Source organism: Acomys russatus, chromosome 31, assembly GCF_903995435.1.
Source record: "Acomys russatus chromosome 31, mAcoRus1.1, whole genome shotgun sequence".
Classification (NCBI taxonomy): Eukaryota; Metazoa; Chordata; class Mammalia; order Rodentia; family Muridae; genus Acomys; species Acomys russatus.
Window position 1 is genome coordinate 21,561,491 of NC_067167.1, and position 23,185 is coordinate 21,584,675.

The following is a 23,185-nucleotide window of genomic DNA, read 5'->3' on the forward strand; positions in this document are numbered from 1 at the left end:
GGCTGATGTGATGTTCTAGCCAACAGATTTTGGGTATGGAAACTGACGGTAATCAAACAACTACACTTTTTTTTTTTTTTTTTTAATTGGTATGAGTAGGTGGGAACCCACTTGGCCTAGGAGATGAATATAATGGCAGTGATTGGGCAAGATTAGAGTTTATGATGTGAGAGGAAGAAGGCAGTGGAAAAAAGTCCCTTTTAGGGCCCATCACTGTTTAACCCATCCAATTTAACCCAAGACAAACAAGCTTCACTTAGCCAGCCTTCCTCAGCACAGAAGGCATAAATGCTTAGCTTTCCCAACCAGCTTCCATTCTAGCAATTGTCTGGAACTTCAAGAGAAGTACATGCTTAATTCTACTGAACTGCACAGTCTTGAGGTGTAGGTCCCAGCAGGCAGCTTCTATAAACAGCCCTCCAGTTGACTTTGACAGCAGCTGAAGTCTGTGGACCACAAACCATGGTGTTAGATAAAAAGTGATTGGACTTGCCAGGGTCTTTTCCAGTTGCCATGCATTTTATTAAGTATATGGTGGGGGAGGGGTTAGATTGCCTGAGAGGCAGCATGGTTGATTCAGTCAGCTGAAGCTTGATATTAAATACTTTTAAAAACAATGCAGTGAGCCTGGCGTGGTAGCGCACACCTTTATTCCCAGCACTTAGAGGCAGAGGTAGGGGGATCTCTTCCAGGCCAGCCTGGTCTACAGAGCGAGTCCAGGACAGTAAAGGCTGTGTTAAACAAAGAAACCCTGTCTCAAAAAACCAAAACCAAAACCGACAAAACAAACAAACAAACAGTGCAGTGGCAAAATGTGCCAGGGATTGAATGCAGGAGATGTTACCACAGGAAGACTTAACCAGACTCTGTGACTGAAAGAGTTCAGGATGGAATCAAAGATGATATGAGTTCAAACCCAAGTAATGATCATGGAAGGGTGCTGTTCTCAGGGAATGTTATAAATCCATTCTTTAGCATGTTAGAATAAGAATGACAGATCATTTTTAGGTACTTTAAAAAAGATGGATTGAAAATAATATAGTGAAGAAATTAAAACAGTGTATTTACTCTCATTTTTTACATTTTTTAAAAATATTTTATCTGTCTGCCATAGGATCTGCCATAGTTCTTGTTTCTTGGTTAGATAAACAGTGAGATAATGAGGTAACAGGAAAGATTAAGATGTAAAAAGCAGCTCTGAGTAGATCGAAGTCCAGAGGTGGCGATACGATGGGAACCATATGTAAGGTCGCTTAGAAAGTCAAGGGACAGCGGAGCAGCGAAGGAGCCAAGGAGTAATGCAGGAAAGTGTCCTTACTCAGTTTCTCAGCTCTCTGCCCTTCCATAGGCTGCTGTTAGATTGGAAAAGGGTTAGCGAGCTGCCGTGTAAGAAGTAATTCTGCCTTGGACACCATTCAACCTCAGCTGCTTCAGCCATTGAGTTAGGTGAAAATTCAATTTGTCTAGTCCTTACCGTTTTTAATCCTAGTAGCTAAGTGAGAGGATGACTTCAAGGCAACTAGCAAAGCTGGAACTAAGCACTTCAGTGGTAACTAACAAGTAATACACAAACATGAAATTTGGTCATGGTGTTACTCTCTTTCATTTAATACTGAGTTCTGATGACTAGATAAGACACTTTTTCTTTTTCTTTTCTTTTTCTTTTTCTTTTTTTAAAGATAGGGTTTCTCTTATAGGCCTGGCTATCCGGGAGTCGCTTTGTAGATCAGGCTGGCCTCAAACTCACAGAGATCTGCTTGCCTCTACCTCCCAAGTACTGGGATTAAAGCGTGCGCCACCACGCCCGGCGATAACACACTTTTTATTTAGAAGTTATACTATTTATTATCTGAAACCGTAGCTGACAAATTATTTGTAGCTAGCATGCCTTATTTAACATTTAAGAGAAATGCTTACTTGCACTCATAGTGCTCTCGAGAGTGAACCATTAACACCTAAACCTTTTCTGCTTACAGATGTGTGCGTCTCAGGATTGAGAGGAAGAAACAAGTCATGGGCCAGCGGTCAAGATACTTCTCTGGGAATTGCTGCTGCTGATACTACTTTACAGTCATACAATGAGTGTTTGGTTTAAGGAAGATTTTCATATTTAAAAGATTTTCATCTTGGAAGTATATCAAGTGAAAATTTCATTCTTCTGGGAAACATTTTCCTCCTAACAAATTATCCTTGTAATGGGCGACATGGCAAACAACTCAGTTGCATATAGCGGTGTGAAAAACTCTTTGAAAGAAGCTAATCATGATGGAGACTTTGGAATTACGCTCCAAGAGCTGCGGGCTCTTATGGAGCTCAGGTCCACAGATGCTTTACGAAAAATACAGGAAAGCCATGGAGATGTCTATGGAATTTGCACCAAGTTGAAAACATCTCCCACTGAAGGTGAGTCTTACTGTGCTGTTTAATCGCTGGGGCAGAGAATAGTGTCCATGTAGCTTAGATGCGAACATGTCTGTGTTGTCTTGGCTGTTGCATGACGGTGCCATCCGTGCGTTTAATAATGAGGCGTCATATTGCTGCGCTAAGAGTCTGTTAACTTACATGTTTCAGAGTGGTGAGCTGAAATATTCTGTCCTTCTGTCTGCATCGGCGCTCCAGTTTACAACAACAAGATTGCCCTTCACTGGAGATGCAGAGGATGGAACGGAGAGTGGTACCCCCCAGGGGATTCAGTGGAAATAAACTGCTCACTCACTAGCCTTTGTTTTGCCTGATGGCCTAAAGTAGTTTTTCACTTCCAGTAGCCATCACAGTTGGTTTAGCTCATGGGACTTAATCTAAACTTTTAATAATAATAATCAGTTTACGAGGCCTGAGCGCAACATTTTAGATTAGAGGGTGTTAAGTTTCTCACTTAGTAAACATCGATGTGGTCAGATTAGGTCGGGCTTCCCTGTGTTTGAAAGGGCTTTAATTTTCGTGAATTCCTGGTTTTGTAGTATGGGCTTTGCTGTCCTTGGACTTTGGAAATGATCTGACAAAGTTAATCCTATTGTTCCTAAAACTAGGGATACAAAGTTTCCCAAATTTCTGAGAAGAATATGAACAACTAAACTGAATGTACAGTGTGATAATACCAAATGCTTAAGAGGAAAAAAGTTCATGGAGAGGGGAAGGCAGGAGTGTTGGAGGAGCTCGCGCTAGGCTGTGTGACATTGTAAAGAACAGCCCTGCGCGTGAGGGCAGAGCTTCAGTGGAGGCTACAGTTTGTGTTCGTAGGATTGGGAATGTTTTCTTTTAAAATTTTATACTGGTATATACTCTGAAGCGAGTTATAGAAAAATTATGAAAACTGTTCTTCTCAACGTTTTCAGAGCATTCCTGCTGGTGGCAAAATTTAATGTAATAGCAAAAGGTGATTTCCACAATCATTCAGGAACTTGAAGTCAGACCAAAAAGGTTCTTTGAAAGTGTTTATGTAGCTGTATGTGAATGTGCCCATGACAGAAATGACACAAAGGCCCTCTGAGTTCTCTGATGTACCACAGTGTTGAGGAACTCAGGGTCTGTGCTCACACACGCGCTAAAATGACATCATCTCACTGCACGAAGTCTTTTTCTGGGAGACTTCTCAAGATTTTTCTCTATTATTTCAAGCCAGAACTATTAAAAATGTAGGCTTCATGTTGCACCTTACTAATAAGATAAAATGTTAAGCCTGTTCATTATGCAAACATGTTTTGAAGTTACCTTTGGCGTGCTAGATTTATACGTTAATGCGCTGCTCTTCGCTGTTAGGATATTAGTTTCTTTTACTCAGACGTACTTACTGCACTTCATCTAGTATCGACTGAATGCTTCATGATCAACAAGTGAACAGGAAACATTAACCTTAAAGAACTCATTGTCACACACATTTGTGTTCATAAAAGGCATATTGAGGGCCGAGGGGTGTAGTAATATAGTCCTGTAGCAGGACATTTGCCCAATATGCATAATCCATATTAGATGTCCAGCCGTGCAGAAGGTGTATGTTGAACTTTAGTTCCAGATGAACACTTGACTGCCTTTCACACCACCATATCTTTGTATTTTGTTGCTATGAGTTACTAGGGTTTTTGTTTCCTAATTTCTGATTATACCTTTCCTATGTCTTGTCATTTTTATAAGCATGATTCTCATTAATTTATTTGTACTATAGTTTCCTTTATTATTTTAAGCAGTATTTTGCATTGATTTAATTGGAAATTATGCCACTAGTAAATTCCTAGAAAAAGAGATTATTTATTCTCAGCAGCATGGTAGAAGTCATGAGTGGTCTCTGGGGAACTGACTTAACACTTTATCTTTACTGTTTGTACATTAGGGCAGTAAGTGAAATTATGAACTGTTTTTCTGTCTTCAGTTTTGCAAAACTTTCTTGATCATATTCTTCATAATAGTGAATTAGTTTCCTAAAATCTGTATAAACTGGTCTTTACAGTTTATATATAAATAATTTGTCATTTTGAAATGTTCTTTTAAAAGTTCACAAAACAGTCCATGGTTAGCATTATATTTGCATTTATGGTTACTGAAATACAACCAATATGGCAGGAAACACCATAGAGACATTTCCAAAGGACTCTTCATAGCTTTCCCTTACTGGAAGTATTTCACTCCACAATCTTAACATTTTGTCTCACTGATCAATCAGCCAACTCATAAGTGAGTTAGGATGAAAAGTAAGCAGCTGGGGCTTGTGTATCCAGGGGTGTGTCTAGACAGTAAATAAATGCCTTTTTGTTAGGATAACTGTTGTTTGGGGAAAGTGAGAACTGAAATGATTCTTGAGAGTCCACGGGCTTTGTTGCTGTTGCTGAAAGGAAAGATGTCCCTGTCTCTTCAGCACTTTTGTTTATGATCCACTCATGGGAAACAGCCTTTTACCAGATTCCAATTCCACATATCTCCCTAAAACAGAAAGGTGTTAGCAGTTGGTAGAGGAAATTCTGAGTATAAAATTAAGTTATATCTGGCACTCGAAAGTTTATTGAAATATAAGTATATGTGTCTTAAAATTGCTGGAGTATAGTATTAGAAAGTATCTGCTATGTGTCAGGTATTTTCAGCCCCCGGGTGTATGTATATCCATGAATAAAGCAAAGATCTCGCCTGTATTCTCAGAAGAGGGAGACAGAGACAGTTGGCCAAGTGAAATGTGTAGTGACTAAATTAAATCTAGTGTTAGTGTATTAGGCTTAAGTCACGCTGAAGGTGCTTGTCTGAAGGGGCAGCTCAACATAGTTCTTAGGGATTGCAACAACAGAAACATTAACAATCAACGTTAGGTAACTTTTTTGGTGCTAGATTGGTTATTAGTGCTTTCCTACAAATGTTAACCCGTTTTATCCTTAAAACTCCTTTATCCTATTCTAAAGGCAAAATTGCCACCTTTCCACACACACAAAAAAACCTTGCCCAAAGTCACACTTTAGCTATGGTCTCCCCGAGTTGATGCTTTTAACTGGCACAGAGAGGATCACTTTTTATAAAAGTTGGGTCCATACACCTTACGAAGAGTTGAGATACTGAGAAAGAGCTGCTTTGTTCTTGTCTCTTAATCCTTTTCCTGGGCGCAAAAACAGACTTATTTTTGGAGTTAACATGGTGGGTAAGTGGTTTTGCATGTCAGCTTTTTTGTCAGTGACAAAGTACTTGAGGCAATCAGCACAGAAAGGAAGAGAGGCCTTCTTTGACTTGAGTTTTAAGGATTGTTATCATGATTACTTGGCCTGTTGGCTGTTGGGCTGGAGGAGGAAGCAGTAATCGTTAGCAAGTGTGCGTGGCAGATCCCATTCCCTTGGTGACTTGAGAGGGCGGTGAATGAAGGGCCCTCTGGGAGGCATTCAGGAGCCAGGCTGTGGAGTCTCCTCGGCATTGTGGCCTTTAAAAGCATGCCCTTCCTAGCCAGGCAGCTGTGTTTCTTGCTTCCTCATTTGCTTACCACAGCTTACCACGTGTTCTCTAGAAAGGTACCTCCTGTTCTGTCCTCAAGAGGTGGCACACGCCTTTAATCCCAGCACTTGGGAGGCAGAGGCAGGTGGATCTCTGTGAGTTTGGGGCCAGCCTGGTCTACAGAGTGAATTCCAGGACGGCCAAGGCTATGCAGAGAAACCCTGTCTGGGGGTGGGGAGCCAAAAACGAAAAGAACCAACCCTGTCTTTTAAAAACAAAACAAAACAAAAAAACTACAAATGCATTGGCCCCATATTTGGGTCAGATGGGAGTTTGCCATCTTTTTGATTAACCACCATAATTCCTGAGGGGATTGAAATTAAAAGTTCAGGATAAAATGAAGTTGAGACTTGGAATGTCATATTTCTGGCTGTGTCTTCTAGAACAAACATGTATCTTACAGTCTTCACAGCTTTAGAGTGTAGTTTTGCGCCAAGGTAATTCGTTTATAACATCCTAACACTTAAAATTATTTTAAACTAGTTTTCTTTTGTATCTTATTTTCCTGTATTGCCAGTCCCATTTCTTAAACCGTTAATTTTCACATTAGCCTCAGATGTCTTCTCTACTGAGGACTGCTGTAGATTTCAGGAACGCGGGCCTCTAGCTACAGGGTCGTATTTGTTATGCAGCAGTACTGCACTAAATACAATATAAATGTGAATTAATAAAGACAGGTGCTTCATGCACCACCCAGGGAAGAAGTCGGGTAAAGCTGAGCTTTGTAAGTGGTGATAGTCAAATGGGGTAAAAGAGAGGCTAAAATAAACCCAGCAGAGGGCGGGAAAGATGGCAATAGAGAGGGACGAACATGGGGTAGGATGGGAACCAGGACAGGACCAATAGCCGTTGGCATTGGTTGCCCAGTTTCCATGTTTTAAGTGACGGTTTATATTTGCACTCCCTAGACATAAGTCTCTGGTACTGGTACTCTTTGACCTTGTCTCCATGCCGTGATGTATTTTAACTCTGAGAAAAATTGACCTTTCCCTGGGGATAAATCGTTACTGACTTAGGGGCTAGTACAAAAATGCTCTCATGCCCCACGGTTTGTGCTTGGCTTTGCAGATTAGCACAGATGTTCAGCCAGTATTTACATGGCCCTGGTGTGCTAGCGTGTATGGTTTTAGACTTGTGAGTTCTGGGTTGATCCTGCATGACCTTGTCCAAGAAGTGTGTTGCCGGTATAGTAAAGAATTAAATGTTATTTCCTGTATGTTCAGCACCTTCCCACAGTGCCTGCGGGGCACATGGTAGCATATAGAAATGAGTGTCTATGTCTGAGGCCTGGTGAGGGAATCACCTCCTCTTTGAAAACTGAAACAATGAAGAAAGGTGGACATGGACACATTCCCACAAGTCTGTATCCTTCTTTCCCACATCGGAAAGTCACCATAACTGCTACATCCATCCCACCATTACATATATGTACACGCATATATGTCCATAGTCACACAGTTCCTAGTCATATATGGAATGTATTATCCTTGATTTTTTTTTCAGTTAAATTTACCTGCTTCAAACACTCCAGTAAACCTACATCTCCTTTCCTAAGTCAGAAGCAACAGTTGAGATGCCATGTTTTCTTACAAGAGTCACAGTCTCAGGAGCAGACATGTAAAGTGTCTAAATTTTACATTTGCTTTCTATGGGTTCTGGGTGTTTCCTCTTCCGGAAACTAACTGTGCTTTTAGAGGGTGAGTCCTGTGCTTGACCTTGACTGCTTGCCACAGTGCTATAATCAGCGCAGCTCACAGGTTTCCGCAGATTTTTCCTTCTATTTATTGATGTTATTCCTAATAATCTGTTACTTCTGTAATTTAAAAACTGAGACCAGGCAGTTTCCTTGCCAGCTCTCCTCGTCCTGCAGTGGCAGCATCTTCTTGTCCTCTGTCAGACTGATGTCCCCAGCCTGGATTGCATCCCTCTGTATGTACCTCTTCACAGGTCTTGCTCTAATAAATATTCATGATTCCTGCAAGGTCCTGTCATCTTCTCGATTTCTGTCATTTCCTTTGGTAGATAGCTTGCTTTATTATCTGCCACCCCCATCTTTGAAAACACAAATAATACCCTCCTTAACTCAACTTTACTGATGTATTTCTCCTCGCCGTATCACACTTCTGGAAGGAAATGATGGGTACTTACTGTTCCCACTCACTCTTTCTTCCCATTATCTGTTCAGTTCTTTCTAATCAGACTCTGTTCCACGCTGCGCTGCTGGAAGGTTCCTGTCAAGGTCATCGTAGTCGGCACCAGCATCTTTTAAGCCGCCTTCTTACGGAAGCTTCTGTAGTATTGCTTGAACATGCTTCATTCTGTCCTGGGTTGTGTTGTGGTGCATCTTTCAGTTTCTCCTCTTGCCCGCTGATTCTGGCTCTAAGAAAGCACTCATCTAGCGGTTGTCTCCAGACTCCGTGTATGTTGCTGACCCTATGGCTCAGACTTTGCAGAGAATTTTGAACAGGGCCAACAGTCAGTTTCTAGAGAATGCCGCTTGTTTGCTCAAGTCTACAAAACAGAACTAATAGTCCCTTCTTTCCGTTCCACCAGCCATGCAGTCCCTAAGGCCTCCTCTCCTCTGTCTTAGTAGATAACCGCCATCCACCCACTCACATGCACACACATTAGCTGTGCATTCCAGTAAACCACCCCCACTCAAGTCCTTGTACAAAAAGCATGTTAAAAGTTGGGTCTAGATACCATTCTTTCTTCTTCTCTCTCCCTTTCATCTCACATCCAGTCATTCCTCACCTTGTCTGATCTCCTTCCAAGGTACCTGGCAGATCCAGTTACTCCTCTCTGGCTCTCCATCTAAACCCAGAATCAAGCACTTTCGGCTCTTTGTGCAACATCCCCTTGGCTGGTCTTTCCCCTGGAGCATTCCAGCACAGCCGCGTAAATGACCTTTCTAAATTGCACATTAGTTATCACTTCCCTGCTTGAAAACTTTCAGGTAGTTCCCCTCACAGTTAAGTGAATAATAATCCTCCTGTATATCTGCCCCCACCCCCGCCATGATCTTGCCTCTGGTTTTTTGTTTTGTGTCTTTTTTCAAGTTTGACTCCTCCTCCTCCTCCTCTTCCTCCTCCTCCTCCTCCTCCTTCCTCTTCTTCCTCTTCTTCTCTTGATCACTGGACTCTAGCCACAGTGGCTTGCTTTTTGGTTCCTAAATCTTGTAACCTCGTCTTTGATCTCTGGCTTTTGCACTTGTGCTATTGGAAACACGCCATTCTGGTCTTCTCAGTGCCTGCTCGTTGTTCATACTCAGTCAGATGGTAGTTTGTTAGAAAAGCTAATGTAGTCCACTGAGAGAATCCCAGTGGCCTCTTAAAAGTCTTCTGCCCTGAATTACAGGTATGCTTATCTATTTGTGTCTCTCTAATGTGATTTACACTTGCAGGGACTTGTTGGACTGCCTCCCAGCATCTAGAGCAATGGACATCACACTGGGCCGCTCAAAATAGTCTTAGCTTTGTGATACCAAGATTATTAAATCTGTGCTTAAAGTTTGTGTCCCAGATGGGCTTCACACTTCCAGCGTTCAGATTTTTAACTTGTCTTCCCCCCACTGAACTGAATAAACTTTACCTTGTAACTTAGGATTTACAAACTTAATGCCTTCTCCTTGAAAACAACCTTGGTAAGCCATCCCAACAAATAGTACTGCTGTGTCCCCGCAGAGGAAGGATGACACAAGACTTTAGTATGGGACCTGCATCTGAGGTCTTGTAACTCCCCAGCAACTTTGGTGTTAATGGTATAAGCATATGTTTACCTGTGCATGCTGTCTAGAAGAGTCACAGAAGTCCTCGCTGCCTGCTTTTCTTTTTTTGCTCTCTTTAGCCATGTGTATTTTCTTTTCAATATTAACATAAGACATTATCTGCAGTTAATAAAAGATAAAATTTGACCTATAATTTTGTGTAATTTTAAAGCTGATCAGGAGTAAATTCTGTCATCAGTGGTAATCGTTATAAGTATGAATTTTTTAAAAAATTGTACCCATTTCTTAGAGACTGGGACTCCTCCTAGGCTAGCCCCGTTCCTCCTCAACATGAGGTCACTGAAGCAACAGGCGCTACACAAATTACCCAGACATGCCAGTGTCTAGTGACGTCTCTGTCTTTGTCCTGTGGACTGTCTCAGAGATTTAGGGTGCTGGAAGGTTTGGTTGACTTGTCATCAAGGCTTTTTGAACTGCCTGGTGTAACCATATTACAGTTACCAGTGAGAGCATCCTCTGGAATCTCCTTCTGGTACATTCAACAAAGCTGGTGATGTGATGGCTTTGGGTCTGTCCCTTTCTTCCAGCGATGTAGTCTGATGTCTCTTCAGTTCTCCGCTTGCCTCAGCGTTGAGATGAACTGAAATACTGAATACAAGAGCCTTCTAATAATGCAGCCCTTTCTTGTTTTCTTTGTCGCTTTTCCATAAATGGGCTCCTGCCACAGTTTTTTTTTTTTTCTTAAAGCTGAAATAAGGTCTAATTTGACAGATTAAAAGGTAGCTTTTATATTCTATGTCCTAAACACTTGACTGTCCCATCCTGCACTGCCCCTTCCCCCCACAACAGCAGTGCCAGCTGCAGCTCCCCTTCATAAGAGGCCATTACAAGTCCTCTGCTTTGTGACACAAAGATATTACCAGTCTACCTAAAACTGACATTGTGGTAGAGATGCTTCTAGAGCTTGTGTTAAAACAAGCTCTTCATTCTTCAGTAATTAAGGATTTAAAAAAAAAAAAAAAGGAATTTTGCCAATTTGTGGATTAGCTAGCCAGCGTTCGGTACCTTAAGCAAATCTGCCTTGTATCTTTTTACAGCAGTGTCCCCATTTTAGAAGGAAAACGTTCATAAAACCAGGGAAGCATTTAATTTTAACATAAACTCTCAAATTGTCATAATCGGTTCTGATGACTTAAGTGTCTATAGCAATATGGTCAAAGGGAGCAGCTGAAAAAGTGAAGGTGAAAATGTTAAAGTCATTTTTAAAAAGTCCCCCTGCCCCCCCAATCCTGGGCATCAAACCCAGGGCCTTCCACATGCCACATGCACTCTACCACTGAGCTGTGTCCCAGCCTATGCGATCCACTCTCAAGTTAGCTACTTAAAATGTGTACTTTAAGTAAAGCTCTGTATGTTTCTCATTGACTTTAATTCTGTGTGTTTAGACTAAAAAGAACAAAAGTAAACATTCTGATATGGTCCCGTGACTTACAATCTGAAGTGTAACAAATTAATATGCTTTGAGTAAAGTGGATGCTTTCACTTACAAGTCCTCAGCCTTCACCAGAGTTTGTTTTCTTTTTTATCAGGTTTGAGTGGAAACCCTGCAGATTTAGAAGGGAGAGAAGCAGTGTTTGGGAAGAACTTTATACCTCCTAAGAAGCCAAAAACCTTTCTTCAATTAGTATGGGAAGCATTACAAGACGTCACTTTAATTATACTAGAAATTGCAGCCATAGTCTCATTGGGCCTCTCTTTTTATCAACCTCCAGAGGGGGATAACGCAGGTAAGTACATAGAAGTGGGGCGGGTCCTTTGTGACGCTATTCAGCATAATATGTAATAATAATAGTAATGATAGTGCCAGAGAGGGTTTATTAACTGCTGTGTGCTAGGCTCTGTTGTAAACACTTCAGGTATGTTATTCCAAATGATTTCCACAGGAACTCGTAAAGGAGACACAGTTTAATTGTTCCTCCACACATGTACTGTGTGGACGTGGTTAGACATCTGGCTACTACACATGCATGATACAGCCTGCTAGCAGGAGTTTCTAGTTTTCAGGTTTTTAAATTTTTTATTTTATTTTTATATAGAAATTCTTACACCCAGTTTTAATACCCCTCACCCTGCAATGCTTGAGACTTAGGTGTTGGATTTCCTGTCTTTGGACTCAGGAGTATTTGCACAGTTCATACATAATGAGGTTCCTAGGGAACGGGCCTGTCTAAGTGCCACATGTGTTTATGGCTCAGATACACATTCCCTGAAGGTAATTTTAGACAATATTTTAAAGAATTATCTGCACAATTTTCTGGCTAGAGTTTTCCACTGTGACATCGTGTCTGTTCTCAAAAAGTTTCAGATATTTGAGTGTTTTGGATTTGGGGGGGATTTAGTCTGTGGGGAGCACTGTAACCCATGAGGAAATGTGGCATGGAAGGGCAGATCGGCTTTAGTGTCTGTCCACAGCTGGTTTTCTTGTGCTCTTACAAGTCTTTGCTTTTCATTTATTCCTCCCGTTTCTTCTTTGCCTTTCACAAGGCTTTATTATAATGAGCGTTACCATTGCTGTAGTCCATAGACTAGGGAATCTGTTGCCTGGATTTTTGGATACTGTATTCAAGTCATCTTACAGTATTCTGTGTCAAAGGACTGACCCTTCAGAATGTTTTTTTTATGTGGAGGCTTCATTCTTATGCTTTCTACACTATGGAGAGTTTTGGGTTTTTTTTGTTTTTGTTTTTTTTTTTTTAATGCTGTCTGTAGAAGTTGTCTGGGTAACACTACAAAGAAATTTCAGAGGTGTGCCTGGGGCTTCTGAACACCTTTTCCTTACTGATTTTTAAGCAAGTCAGTCACAGAATATGCCTGTTTACCTTACATAGTAGAGAGCAGAGCTTCTGAGCCAGCACTGTTAATATTTGATCAAAACCCATCCTCATTGTTAACTGGACTATTTTTCCAGATGAGGCACCAAAAAATGCATCTGGCTTTTGTAACCTGACTCATAGTGACTTAAACTCCCCAGATCAGAATCACTGGTACAGATAACAAGGTATTTTGATAATATACTTGTCACTATTTAGGAAAAAACAAACAAACAAAAACAAACATTTTTTTATTTAAACAAAAAGTATGTATTTCTGTGGAAAAATAGAGGAATACAAGTAATCAGAAGGAAATAATACTTACTGGAAAATACAACTTTCCACATTTTTTCTATTTTTAGTATATGTCCTTACAGATTCTAAAAAGTCCATATATTTCTCTGTGTAGTCTGTGTGAGTGTGTTCATGCTAATGCCGGTCTTAAAACATACAACTGAGGGGCTGGGGAGATGGCTCAGCAGTTAAGAGCACCGACTGCTCTTCTAAAGGACCTGGGTTCAATTCCCAGCACCCATGTGGCCGCTCACCAGTGTCTGTAACTCTAAGATCTGACACCCTCACACAGACATACATGCAGGCAAAACATCAATTCACATACAATAAAAATAAATAAATTATTTTTAAAAACATACAACTGAATTTTTTTCAGTTTTCCATTTACTCAACCCTCGTGGTAGAGTATTGAAAACGGATAATCTAGATTTTTAGTTAACAAATTAATACAAGCAATTTTTACTTTTAACAGTTTTCCCCAAGACTGTAAGGAAAATATTTTCAGTGGTGCGAAGTTTATTGTGAACAAAGTCTTGGGCAAGCCTTCCTGGCATCCAAGCTATTTCATTTATAGGATGTAGTACCTAGAAATTCCCTCAAATTTGTTGGAAATTCTGCTAATTGAATACATCTGAGACAATAATCTAGCATTATCCTAAAGCCTTCTGAGATTCAGGATCCACTAGAACTCATTGAAAATAGTTTTTTGTCCCAGGGTAGAAAGTTATCTGGTAGTTGCTCTTTATTTTTATTTTTTTAAGAGTGCAAGACAAGACAGGCTGGGTGCAGGGGCTCATGGGTCAGCCAGCCTAGCAGAATCAGTGAGCTCCAAGTTTGATGAAAGACACCCATCTAAAAGAACAAGCTGAGCTGGGCACAGCAGCGCACACCTGTAATCCCAGCACTCAGGAGGCAGAGGCAGGTGATCTCTTGAGTTCGACGCCAGCCTGCTCTACGAAGAGAGTCCAGGACAGCCAAGGTTACCTTGTCTCAAAAAAAACCCTGTCTCAAAAAAAATTTCTTTTTTAAAGTAAGTTGTGAGTGATTTAGGAGAACACCCAGTGTGCTGACCTGGCCTGCAGGCCTGTGCATACTGCATGCGCACCTAGATGCATATACGCGTAAAAATATTCCATTGCCTTAAATATAGCCATGTTTTTTGACTCTTAGTAAAGCTAAATATTTTGTTAATGAAACTTAAGACTACAAACCTATTGCAACTGGTATGGGAACATTTTATGGAAAGTCATTAACTCCCTCATCTCTACCTAAATAATTTTGGATGAAATAATGAAAAGAATGGTGGAATTTTTAAACACAGTCTTGCAATGTAGCTCAGACCGGCCTTCACCTTGCCGCCTTCTGCTTTAACCTCCCCGTCCTGGGATTGTACACACCTGCTGCCACACACTTAAATGGCATTTCTTATTTTCATATGGTTTCTGCCTTAAAGAGCTGAGATCTCATGTCTGAGTCTGTGTTCAGCGTGTCACATCCCATGTAATGTGATCCTTGATAAAATAATTTTTAAAAGATTGCTAAGTCAAGAATTTTTAGATGGAGTAGTTGCTTTGAGGTAGATATAGGTGAAATTTAGACTGCATATCATTTGAATATATGTCCAGGGGAGTACTTTTGGTAAAAATTATTTAGAGTAGGACTGAAAACATAAAACTCTCTGCACTTTTGATCTTGGATTTACTTTCTTTGCCTCCATAGCTTCTAAAAAGTTTGCAGTGGTCACCAGCTGGGAAAGGTCTCGGCTTCTGGAGAGGATGTAGCCCTCCCTGTTCAGAGATCAGTGTGATCTTGGGCGATGTGGTGTGGAACCATACATGAAATGAAATATATTCACTGTTTCATGTTTTCTTTGAAATACTTGGTAGTTTAGAGATAAATACGTGTTTCAGTTAAAACTGATAAGTACATAATTGTTTCACAATCCCTTCCTCTTAACCTCTATTATATTGTCTTTAATCTTCTGTGGTTTTCCTTTCAGGAAAAATTTGAACACCTATCTCTAAGTGGTAAATTTAATTATATATATTTGCAACTGTATCTTTATAATGTGTAATTTCAAAAGTAGAAATTTGAAGAATAAAACGATAAGATAAAGATTAAATTTTTTATTGTTTTTATTGTATAGTAGTAACTGTGAGAATTTGTGGACTTAATTTTGGCCTTTCTCTATTTTCATGCCTTTCCTGGAGGGTTTATAGTGGAAAAACCATAATTACCAAGCCCATATTGGGTCTTAGGTCTTTCTGTCAGTTACACAGAAGCTTTGTTGAAATGATAATACCATCGTCTGTTTTGAGGCTCTTAATAAATGGAGTGAACACTGGCTGAGGCGCTTCATTTGGATAATATCTAAGCTTGTTTCTGGATAGCTGGAAGTGTTCAGTGAGGTGTTCTGAGCTCCGGGTGTTCTTGAGTCCAGACTTGATCTAATTCAGAGAATTAGTCGCCTTTGTCTTTGGTGTATGTGTGCATTTGCGGGGAGGGGGGGGGCTGGGCAGAGCGGCTATCTTTACATGTGTAAATCATAAATTTATTCAATGGCTTATTGTATACATGATTATTTCTTCAGCTTGAAAACAATTAAAGTAAAAGTTCTAATAACGGGCTGGAGAGATGGCTCAGTGGTTAAGAGCTCTGCCTGCTCTCCCAAAGGTCCCGAGTTCAATTCCCAGCAACCACATGGTGACTGACAACCATCTGTAATGTAATCTGATGCCCTCTTCTGGCCTGCAGGTATATATGCAGACAACACTGTATACATAATAATAAATACTCTTTTTTTTTAAAAGTTCCAATAACTGAATCGGGGCATGATTAACACAACACTAAATAGATCTTCTTGCTCCCACCTCATCTTACAAAAATGCTCCATTCCCATGAAGAGCTGAGTTCTAATCGCTTCCAGAATGTTCTTTGTGATGATTAGCTTCATCCCAAACAGATCGTACTCTTTTTTTCTTCCTTGAGCACCTCACATGTTTGTCTCTGAGGCTGATCGTTGCCCAGTAACCTTATACTCCAGATTCTTTGTTTGGTCTCTGCACATTTCTGGAATATGCTTAATCAACTCTAGAATTGCTCATTTACTCAGTTTTATTTTTAGTATTGTTCTCAGCTTTGTCCAAGCAGTAGCTTCAGACATCTCAGTTAGCTCAGAAGGCATCATTTTGTGTAGTAGTCCAAAGGACATATCCCTTCTGGTGAATTTGTAGATACCAAAAGCAAAGCTTCAGGAAAGGACATTGCCAGTGACTGCATGGTAGCACACACCTGTAATCCCAACACTTGGGAGACCGAGCAGGAAGATGGAGAGCTTGCAGCCTACCTGAGCTGTTTAGCCAAAACATTAAAAAGGAAAGCAAAATTAAGACTCCTTGCTTGTGTGTCTTTTTTTTTTTTTTTTTCCTGTTTTTCAAGGGCTCGTTATGGACCACTGAGTCAATTTTAGACTTCAGTAAATACAGCCCAAAGAACAAGAACCAACTCCATCATCATCTCTCTGAGGTTTTAGGGCCTTGAGGAGTCACAACCTACCCTTCTCTTACTGCTTTTTCTGCTTTGCAGTGTTACTGCTGACTTCAGTTTCTCCCTCGAATTCTCTGCCCTTCAATCTATATGCTGGTGGCCTCCGATGACCGTGTGACATGTCATGGGCATCTTAAAGCAGCCTCCTTGGCTCATTCACCCTGAATTTATTTTGTAATATACAACCATCTTTGATTTTTGTTCATGAACTTATGGATGTTTAATTATTGGTGTTTTACCTGAAACTCTATATTTCCTCCCTACTACCTACCTTAGTTTCCTAAAGTAGTTTCTGCTGCCCAGCAGGTGTTCATATAGTTGAACAGAGAAGTAGCACTTAGCTTAACTGTGCATCGTACAGAAGCCAACCTGACCACACTGTCGTAGACCTGAGTGCGAGTAATGCAGTGTATGCCATCCTTAACGTTTTACTTACATCTTGTCTGCCATCCGTAATAATAGCAGGCAGCCTCTTATGCTGGGTGGCCACATGGTGAGTGCAAAGGAAAGTTTCTTAAGGGAAACTGCAAAGTGTTGCTGTAGTGAACACAAAATGATAACTAAGCACAAGAGCTTTAGTGCTGATACAGAGAAAGTTATAGTGGTCTGGAAAGAAGATGAAGCGAGCCACAGCATTCCTCTCAGCCACAGGGTAACCCAGAGTGAGGCCCTAATGGTTAATTCTGTGAGGCCTGGGAGAGGTAAGGAAGATGCAGAAGAGAACGATGAAGCTTGCAGGAGGTTGGTTCACGAGGTTTAAAGAAAGGGCCCTTTTCAAGTCATCACAGCCTGGGGTTCAGGTGCTGGTGCGGAAGCTGAGGCACACTACCCGGAAGATGGAGCTGATGCTGTTGGTGAGAGTGGCCACAGAACTGTGTTCAGTGTAGATGAAACAGCTTGTATTGGAAGAAAATCACACTGAGGACTGGCAGCTACAGAAAATTTCAGTGCCTGTCTTCCAAGCGCAGATTTATTCTTGTTAAAGGCTAATGCAGTTAGTCGAAGCCAGTGCTCATTTTGCCATTCCCCAGAAATCTTAACTGTACTCTGGCCGTGCTCTGTAAACGGAATAGTGAAGCCTGGGTCATAGCACATCTATTTCCAGTGTGGTTTACAGAGCCTTTAAAGCCCACTGTTGAGGTTTACTGTTCCTACTGTACGTGCCTACTGATGGCATGAACATCAGCCATCAGCGCCACAGTAGCACTCCTCCACCGCACAGAACAGGAGCTGCAGAAGACTCAGATGATCATTGACAGTTTAACAATAAAGTTAATGTTTTAATAGATTTATACATTTTAGACTAGATATACTTAAAATATCACATATTTAAATAACATTTAAATAAATCACACGTAACACAAACATAAGTGTACACACACACACACACACACACACACACACACACAGTTCACTCACTCACCTATTCACCCAAGATGTATGGTGAAATAAATTTGCTTGTATATCATTTGTTTTACAGCCTATGTGTTCAGGAACTAATACTTTCTTTTTGAGTATCTTTATTTAAAACATATATTTCCTGAGGCTGTGGATACCATAGGTAATTTGACAGAGGAAAAATAAACTGAAAACTTTAGGAAAGACTTCACCAGTTGAGATAGATACCATGAATAAAATCATGGTTCACAGAGAAAAGCACCCAAATTAACAGAGGACTTTAAGATGCCGGTTCTGCCTGCATGGAAGGCACTAAGTGGCCTTTGACCTCAGCGTAGGAAGTAATTGGTGAACTGTGGCTAACTTAGGACTACCAGCCTGAAGCTGTGACTGAGTTGCTTGTTTATGGATGAGCATAGAAAATGGCATCTTGGGGTGGAATTGGCTTGTGGATTTAGAATATTGTGTGTATGTGATGGCGAAGAATGAGAGGGTTGATTTCAACATTGAAAGTGATTCTTCTGCTATTGATAAAATGGTACCAAATGGCCTTAATGCTCCAGGAAACCCTTGCAAAATGAACTCATCTGGTGGGGCAAGCCTTACCCTTGGCTTTTTTTTTTTTTTTTTTTTTTTAACTTACCATTTTTGTTGTTGTTTATTTTATTTGGGGGCATTATAAATAATTACATCCTTTCTCCCTTCCCTTTCCTCCCTCCACACCCTTCCATATGCCCCCTTTGTTCTCTTTCAAATTCTTTTGTCATTATGTATGTATGTGCATATATATATTCCTAAATACAACCTTTAACTCCAGCACCAGGAAGAAAAAGACGATGGCAGTGGATCTCTGTGAGTCAGGGATCAGCTCTGTCTACATTGTCAGTTCCAGGCCAGCCAGAGCTTATACTGAGACCCTGCCTAAAAAAAAAAAAAAAAAAAAAAAAGGAAGGTATTGGTCATCCGATCTTCTTTATGGAAGTTGCTGCTTTACACCTCTCCCTTCAGCACCCCACTGTCCTGATCAAACAACAACCACCATAAGCATCCCAGGCACGCTCCGCCACCTCCACCCAAGAGTCAGGAGTTGGGAAGACTCAGATGGTCATTGGCAGTTCCAGCCAATGCTGTGCCCATCTTTAGACCTTACCCTGTTGCATATTCTATAAACTAGTATGGATAGAGCTAAAAATGTGTGTTAAGTTGGAATACTGGCTTTATTGGCTCCGCCTGGAAGGAAGCCCTGGATGTTGCAGAGGTGTGCATGTAACTTCCCTTCAGGCTGAAGTTTGGTTTTCTCTACACGCTTGTGCTTAACTGGCAAGCTGGACTGCCTCCTCACTCACCCTGAGATTGCAGATCTTAAAGGCGGGGAACTTGACCTTCAGAGAGCAAGATTCTGACCTTTATAGAAGGATTGAGTTCAGTGCTGCTTGAAGAGCTGAGTGAAGCTGGTGAAGGGGGAAAAAAAAACAAAAACAAAAATAAATCGCTCAGTTTTCTAAAAAATTGCCATTTTGTTTCTTTCCAAATAGTTTGTGGAGATGTTTCTGTTGGGGAAGAAGAAGGCGAAGGAGAAACAGGGTGGATTGAAGGAGCTGCAATCCTCCTGTCGGTGGTGTGTGTGGTGTTGGTGACGGCTTTCAATGACTGGAGTAAGGAGAAACAATTCCGAGGTTTGCAGAGTCGAATTGAACAGGAACAGAAGTTCACCGTCATCAGGGGTGGGCAGGTCATCCAGATACCCGTAGCTGACATTACTGTTGGAGACATTGCCCAAGTGAAATACGGTAAGTCACGCGGAGCCCCGCATCCACCTGTAGGACTCAAAGCTGGACTGAACTCGTGGGCGGTTTAGCCTATCGCTGCCTTCTGTTTCAGGTGATCTTCTTCCGGCCGATGGCATTCTGATTCAAGGCAATGACCTTAAAATTGATGAGAGTTCATTGACGGGCGAATCTGACCACGTTAAGAAGTCTCTAGATAAGGATCCCTTACTTCTCTCGGGTATGAACTTACGAACTTGCAACATTTCACTGAAAGCCAAGGAAGTGTTAACCCTAATAGTCAGCCCAGAGTGATTTTTATAAAAAATGACTGGTATTGATGCCGATCTTGGAATACAGAGAGAGAGCTGGGCTTCACTAATGGGCGGGAGATAGAATCTAAAAAGATTTTCTGTAAAAGTGTGCTCATTTTTATAAATTTTAAGTTTCTGATATGCCTACTCTTAGTTTTACAGTATTCTTTAAAGCACTTAATGAAATTATTTGTCAGACTTATATTCTTAGGTTAAATTTCATACTGGGAAGCCAAAGGTTAAGCTATTTGTCTTCCATCATTATTTTCAAATGTCAGTGGAATACTAGTGTTCTATAAGTTGAAGATTCCTGCTGATTTAATATTTAGTGACTGTTTAATAACTTCGCAGCTGTATTTTGTTCAGGCTTTGGTAAGCTTTGTATTTTAATAGACTGAGCATGACTTTACTGAATGAAAGTCAAACTTGTAAAACCTACAGAACTTGCTATGATCACAACTTTAGACCAGAATCTAAATTAGCCATTTTATCTTTTAGAAATTTGTAACTATGTTGAAAAAAAAAAAAAAAAAAAGCTTACCACAAAAAAATTAATCAGTAATCAAGAATAACTGTGCATTAATTTATGAAAATGGTAGATGCCAATTATAACATAGGAATGTCTTGTCCAAAAAAAAAAAAAAAATCAAGTTATGTATGCTGTTTATCAATATCCTGGGCCACTTAGGGAGCTCATCCTTTGTTGGAGGGTTTGTGTTGAGGTAAGAACAGATTCATACTGCGGACGCATATCTTGGGTGGAGGTGCAAGGAGAATACCCGTAGGTAACGTGTACTCATTTTACTACTTCTTTGCCGTAATTGTTAACCAAATAAGACCAACAGTCTTTCCAAAAGGGCAGGGGAGGCGCCTCAATCATAATCTTAGCCCATCGACTCACTATGCATCATATTGGGTAAATAGAGATAGCCTTGCAGTGCCTTTTGACACTGTGAGCTTTTCTGTGTGTGTAGTTTGTTTACATAGTGCTTAGCTGTTTGAGGATAGTCCCTTAGCTGTTTGAGGATAGTCCCTTAGCTGTTTGAGAATAGTCCCTTTAGCAGCTTTGGTCCTGACTGGTAAGCTTTACATACACCCGCTGCCCCAACACGCCAAGCTACCAAGAGAACTCTATAAATTTTCCATGTTCAAGAAAAGACTGAAATAGCTTTGCGCAGTCCCCTTATCACAGCACGGGTGGGAAAGTTTCTCTGCATTTATTTCCTTGTTCCAAAAATGTTCTAGAAACCATGACATGCATTTATTTTTAAATTTACTCTCATGATGCCATCTCTCAGTGCTGTTCTTGGCTTCTTAAATTTAGATTTTTTTTAAAAGCAGTGTTTGGGCAGCGGTGGGATAGCACCTGAACAAAAGCTATTTGCTTTCTCTGGGCACATTCACTGCTAACGTTTGAGCAAATTTGGTCTGAGGAAAAACAGCATACAAACTGAAATCTGAAGAAAGCCAGGCTTGTTCAAAGAAATTCTTTGATTCATACTTAATAAATACTATTTTTCTGAATTTCATGTGCTTACCTTGTATTTTCGCTGACAAAAAAAAAAAAAAAAAATGCAATAATTAGTAAAACACTAAGAAAGGAGGGCTTTTTTTTTCCCCCTAAGCAAGAGAAATGAAACACCTCAAAAGTCTACATTGGATAAGTTTACCCAGTAATTTGTAGCCAAATGTGAATCCTAGTGACTGGAGTAAATACAAGAACTTTATTGTCTTATTTTAGCAGATCACCCTTGAGCACTGCATTGACATATAAATAAGACCCTGGCCTTCAAAATTCATGAGCTTAGAGACAAAATGCAAATAAGCAATAGCTGTAAAGAAAAATTGATACAGAGTCTAAAAGAGAAAACTCAGCCAGCACAGCGGACTAAAACACACACACAGAGCGGCAGTGTGGAAAGGCACACAGATCCGCGTGTAAAAACTGAGAACAGTAAGCAGACCGGTTGCTGCGGGTATCCATTATCTTCTGACAGAGCTGACTTGAGTCATGTCCTGGTTCATGATTGTAACATTAGGCTGATTTCTGGAAAAGAGTAATACTGTCTGCCAACCCACAAGATTGTTGTGAAGGACGTGGTCTGAACCCAGCGTGCCTGTCTGTGTTCACTAGCTGTCTGGATTGGGATTTGATCTTAGGGTTGGGGACAGGAAGATGGAGAAGGCTGGTGGGTCTCAAGTGAAGGTTTCAGGCTCGATCCAGTAGGCAGGTGTGTAGTCAGAAGTTTCTGAGCCCTAAGAGGGATGTTATATCACACTATAGGAATATTAAAGCATATCAGGGTAAACTCAGGAGGTAGCGAAGCTAGGTAGGGAGCTGGGCAGTAAGCTTGGCAGGCGAGTTGGAAGCGACTATGTGTGCTATGAAATTCTGGTTATAAGCATATTTCTGTATGAACAATATTTACTAACTGCTATAGGCTTTTGAGAAATACTAATTGTATTACATTTTATGAAGTATGTGTACTATAATCTCTTACACAAAGAGTTGATACATTATCATTTTCCTGTTTGTTAGTACTTCATGATAAAAGTTTTGAACTCATATATAACTGGTTAAAATTCAGTATTAGCTTGCTTTATTAAGTACTGAGCTCATTAAAGACAATATTACTGAAGTTTGAAATTGGGTAGCTGGAGGGAAACCTATTAAACTTTTTACAAAGTTGTCTGTTGTTACAGGTACTCATGTAATGGAAGGTTCTGGAAGAATGGTAGTTACGGCTGTAGGTGTGAATTCTCAAACTGGAATTATTTTTACCTTACTTGGAGCTGGAGGTGAAGAAGAAGAAAAGAAAGATGAGAAGAAAAAAGAAAAGAAAAGTAGGTCTAGCAGTTTGCTATAAGAATTGGTATCTGAGCCAGGCGGTGGTGGCGCACACCTTTAATCCCAGCACTCAGGAAGCAGAGGCAGGTGGATCGCTGTGAGTTCGAGGCCAGCCTGGTCTACAAAGCGAGTCCAGGATGGCCAAGGCTACACAGAGAGACCCTGTCTCGGAAAAAAAAGAAAGAAAGAAAGAAAGAGTTGGTATTTGGAAATAACAGCAACTGGGAATTGTGAAAACTGGTACAGAAATAGGTTTCTTTGATGAGTCTGTAGTATGAAAATGTCTGTAAAATGTTAATTACCTAATACACCTTCAAACAAAATAGTACTCGGTTAGGGTTTCTGTTAGCATATCCAGTCCCTCTACCTCAGGAAGAGGCAGTCAGCATATACTGACTACTTCGGTTTGGGCTGTGTCCTGTTCCTTCTGTGGCCATGTGATCAGAGAAAGGAATTCAACTGCA

At 40.6% G+C, this 23,185-nt stretch overlaps 1 protein-coding gene across 1 annotated transcript in view; it reads left to right on the forward strand.

The window, feature by feature from the left end:
• Atp2b1 (ATPase plasma membrane Ca2+ transporting 1) overlaps positions 1–23,185 on the forward strand; it is a 105,293-nt gene that overhangs the window by 51,333 nt on the left and 30,775 nt on the right. The window contains exons 2-6 of the mRNA XM_051139637.1: positions 1,977–2,403; positions 11,275–11,472; positions 19,329–19,583; positions 19,675–19,800; positions 22,577–22,717. Of these exons, the coding sequence (XP_050995594.1) occupies positions 2,196–2,403; positions 11,275–11,472; positions 19,329–19,583; positions 19,675–19,800; positions 22,577–22,717 (928 nt within the window). The 5' untranslated portion in view covers positions 1,977–2,195. The remainder of the gene's footprint in view (positions 1–1,976; positions 2,404–11,274; positions 11,473–19,328; positions 19,584–19,674; positions 19,801–22,576; positions 22,718–23,185) is intronic.